This window comes from Lathyrus oleraceus, chromosome 7 (assembly GCF_024323335.1).
Source record: "Lathyrus oleraceus cultivar Zhongwan6 chromosome 7, CAAS_Psat_ZW6_1.0, whole genome shotgun sequence".
Lineage (NCBI taxonomy): Eukaryota > Viridiplantae > Streptophyta > Magnoliopsida > Fabales > Fabaceae > Lathyrus > Lathyrus oleraceus.
This window is the reverse complement of record NC_066585.1, coordinates 290515853-290519949: the sequence shown is the minus strand read 5'-3', so window position 1 is coordinate 290519949 and position 4097 is coordinate 290515853. Positions and strand designations below refer to the sequence as shown.

Below are 4097 nucleotides of genomic sequence, written 5' to 3'. Positions count from 1 at the left end.
ACAGTGAGTTGGAGTCAATTACAAAGGAAGAGTCGTGCTTTATCGATGAAGTTCTAAAACCTGCCCAGGCCACTATGGAGCAAACCACCGGCGATGCCTTAGCGGTAACTGAAGAGCTTTTGACTGTTGAGAAGAAGCTTGAACAGCTTAAAGCCCAAACCGACACCTTGGAGCCTACGTCTCTCCATTACAACTTTGAGCTTAAGTCTTTTCAATCCAAATTCGGCCAACTTTGACCGCCTTTATTATTTTTGTGTAATATTTGAACAATGGCTTTTTGCCAAATTAATGTTATCATTCTGTTTTAGCACTGTGTATTTATTTTCTGTGCCTTTTGTAGCTGGTTTCCAACATAGTTTTTTCCCACATAGTTTTTTCCAACATAGTTTATTCGACAGTCATTTAGTCTGTCAAAATCTTGACATCTTGAAGGAGAGGCCTATATTTTTTCAAATACTTTCCATTTACCCTTAAGATTCGCCTATCTGGTGCCAACTCTTCGTCCTCGTAGGCGTTATTAGAAAAGGCCTGCAAAACCTTAAACGGTCCTTCCCAATTAGGGGACGATTTACCCAAAAATCTATCATTTTTATCCATAGGCAAGATCACTCTCCAACCTAGATCGTCGACAACGAACATTTTTCCTTTCACCTTTTTATTGTACGCTCTGGCGACTTTTTCTTTCTGCCTTTGTAGTGAATCCAAGGCTAACATTCTATCCTCATCTAAATCGACCAGTTCGTCTGTCATCATGCTCCAATAATCTTCAGAAGGTATTTCATATTGCCTTTGGGTTCTGACTGCCTGAACCTGAATCTCTACTGGCAACACTGCGTCGTGCCCATATACCAGTCAAAATGGAGTTGTTCCAGTTGCTTCTTTTGGTGACGTTCGACATGCCCACAAAGCTTGATCTAACGTCTTATGCCAATTTCTTGGCTTCTTGCCTATATGTTTCTTTATTAGGATGATGATCACCTTATTGGCAGCTTCGACTTGGCCATTCGCCTGTGCGTAATAGGGGGCAGAAGTCAGTAATTTGATTCTCATTTCTTTTGCAAAATCTTGCACTTTTCGACCAGTAAAAACTGACCCCTGGTCGGTTGTGATTGTTTCTGGAATGCCAAATCTGCAGATGATGTGACTTTGGACAAAATCTATCACAACCTCTTGGTCTACATTTGTTAATGCCACAGTTTCGATCCATTTTGTGAAATAGTCGATACCGACCAAAACATACCTTTGTTGTTTCGACGAGGCTGGTTTTATTTCTCCGATAACATCCAGTGCCCACCCTCGAAAAGGCCAGGGATTCACAATTGTATGCAACTCGCTTGCAGGCACATGCTGTATGCCCCCATGCAATTGGCATTCCTGACAGCTTTTAGCAAATTCAATGCAATCTTTCAACATTGAGAGCCAATAAACTTCTGAGCGCATCAAGAGCCATTTCATCTTCAAACCCGCTTGGTGCGCCCCACACGCTTCACTATGTACGCTAGACACAACCACATATGCCTCGCTTTCTCCTAGGCATTTTAGTAACACTCCTTCAACTGTCTTTTTGAATAGTTCATCATTCACCAAGACGTAGCTAAGGGCCCTATATTTTATCTTTCGGTCTGTCGACCCTACAGGATTACGTAAATAATCGACTAGCGGTTTACGCCAATCACTTTCCCCCTCGTCGTCAACAGTCAGAATTTCAAAATGATATTTATCTACAGCTCCCAACTTTATAATCGACAAATCTGATGGTGATAACAATGTCGCTCGTACTTTCTCTCTTACTTGGACCTCTTCATCCTGGTCTTTCGACGCTTTGTACCCTGAAGCCTCCTGCGCCAAATCATTTTCTCTCTGGTTCTCTTTCCGTGGTATATGCTGGAGGTTGACTTGCTCAAACCTCTTGAGTAATCTGATGGTGACCACAAAATACATGATTAAATTTTCTTTAACACACCTGTATTCTTTTGATACCTGCTTAATCACTAACTCAGAGTCTCCCATAATTTCGACATTCCTTGCCCCCAATTCCAGCAGTAGTTCAAGTCATGTAATCAACGACTCATATTCTGCTTCATTATTTGTGCAGACCCCTTCAATTCTGTATCTGAACTCTGCTGGAATTCCATCTGGAGAAATTATGACTCCTCCTATCCCATATCCATGCTCATGTCTTGAACCGTCGAAGTATAATCTCCATGGCACTGTGTCTACGTAATTTTGCGCCATTTCGACCATTGAATGGTCGACAAGGAAATCTGCCACTACTTGTCCTTTCATTGCTTTCAAGGGTACGTATGTCAGAGAGTACTCCGTTAACGCCAAAGTCCATTTCCCAATTCGACTATGCAAAATTGGTTTAGATAACATGTGTTTAATAATATCAAAGTGGGAAGATACGTACACATCAACAGGCTTAATATATTGCTTTAGTTTCATACAAGAGAAATGCAGGCATAGACATAGTTTTTCTATATCACTATACCTAGTTTCAGGGTCATTAAGCATTCGACTAAGGTAATACACAGGTCTTTCAACACATTTTTCATCCTCATGGACTAACATACTTCCTATAGTCGATTCTGAGGCTGCAATATACAACCTCATTGGCCTATTCCTAACATGAGGGGCCAGTACTAGAGGCCTAGTCAAATACTCTTTGATTTTGTCAAAAGCCTCTTGGTGCTCTTCTTGCCACTTAAAATCCTCATTCTTCAGTCGAAGTAGTGGGGAAAAAGTTTTTGTTTTGCCACTTAAATTTGATATAAATCTTCTAAGAAAAATTATTTTGCCCAACAAAGATTGTAGTTCCTTTTTGGTCGACGGAGGCTTGACGTCCATAATGGCTTTTGTTTTGCTTTGGTTTACTTCAATACCCTTTTAATGCACCACAAAGCCAAGGAAATCGCTTGTCTGCACACAAAAAACACACTTTAATGGATTCATTTTCAATCCACACTTCCTCATCCTTAAGAAGGCCTTTCGGAGATGTTCGACGTGAATATGTCGACCATTTGATTTTATCACAATATCATCAATGTATACTTGTATGAAATCTTTAATAAAATCATGGAACATTGAGTTCATTACCCTCTGATATGTTGCTCCGACATTTTTCAAGCCGAATGGCATGACAACCCACTCATATGTTCCCAAGGCTCCTGGGCATCTAAACGCCGTCTTCGGCACGTCTTCTTCTGCAATAAAAATTTGGTTATATCCAGCATAACCATCTAACATACTTAAATATTCGAAACTAGCGGCCGAATCGACCAGCATTTCCGCTACGGGCATGGCATACTCATCTTTGGGGGTAGCAGCATTTATATCTCTAAAATTAATACATACTCTTAAAGACCCATTTTTCTTGATGACTGGCACAATATTGGCCAACCATTCGACATACCTTGCAGTTTGTATAAACTTGCTTTTCAGGAGTCTTTCTACTTCTGCTTTTATCTTCGCCATGATCTCTGGGGCAAAACGCCTAGGCGTCTGCTTTACTGGCTTTCTTCCAGTTTTTATTGGCAGCTTTAGCTCGACCAAATCCCTGCTTAAACCTGGCACTTCGCTATAATCCCAAGCAAAACAGTCTCTAAATTCTTTAAGTATGGATATTACCTCAGACTTTAGTTCTTTGTTGATGTTGGCGCTGATGTATGTTGGCCTTTTTTCGCCATTTTTTCCAAGGTCGATTTCTTCCAAGGGGTCTTTTGGTCGCATTTTCTCTGGTGCCTTTGGGTCTTTTCAAACCTTAAAGGTTCGTCGTCATAAATACAGTTCAAACGCTGCACATTGATGTTTCCTTTAGCCAAAACTGGCTTGTTTGGAGGCTCTGACCCAATAGCCACATAACCCTCTTTATTTAACACATAGGCTTCGACAACCATGTTTTCTTCAGCCTCTAGAGCCAACTTTATTTTGTTCTCGGCAACGTATGCCGAAATCCTTCTTAGAGCTTCTAACTCAGTCATCATCAGTGACATCTCCCCAGCCTGTCAGTCGGATACCTGTATAGGATGGATCATCCAAACGTTCCACATCCCAAATGAAGCCATGAGTCTCGTGTAAAGTTAGAGAAACGAAATCCT

The 4097-nt window shown here is 41.0% G+C and overlaps 1 protein-coding gene across 1 annotated transcript; it reads right to left on the bottom strand.

The window, feature by feature from the left end:
* Window positions 1-402: 402 nt before the first annotated feature.
* On the bottom strand, window positions 403-3896 carry LOC127103486 (uncharacterized). The gene is made up of 2 exons (XM_051040738.1): window positions 3785-3896; window positions 403-830 (listed from the first exon to the last, which is right to left on the bottom strand). The coding sequence occupies exons 1-2, from the start codon at window positions 3894-3896 to the stop codon at window positions 403-405; spliced, it is 540 nt and encodes a 179-aa protein (XP_050896695.1).
* Window positions 3897-4097: the final 201 nt, after the last annotated feature.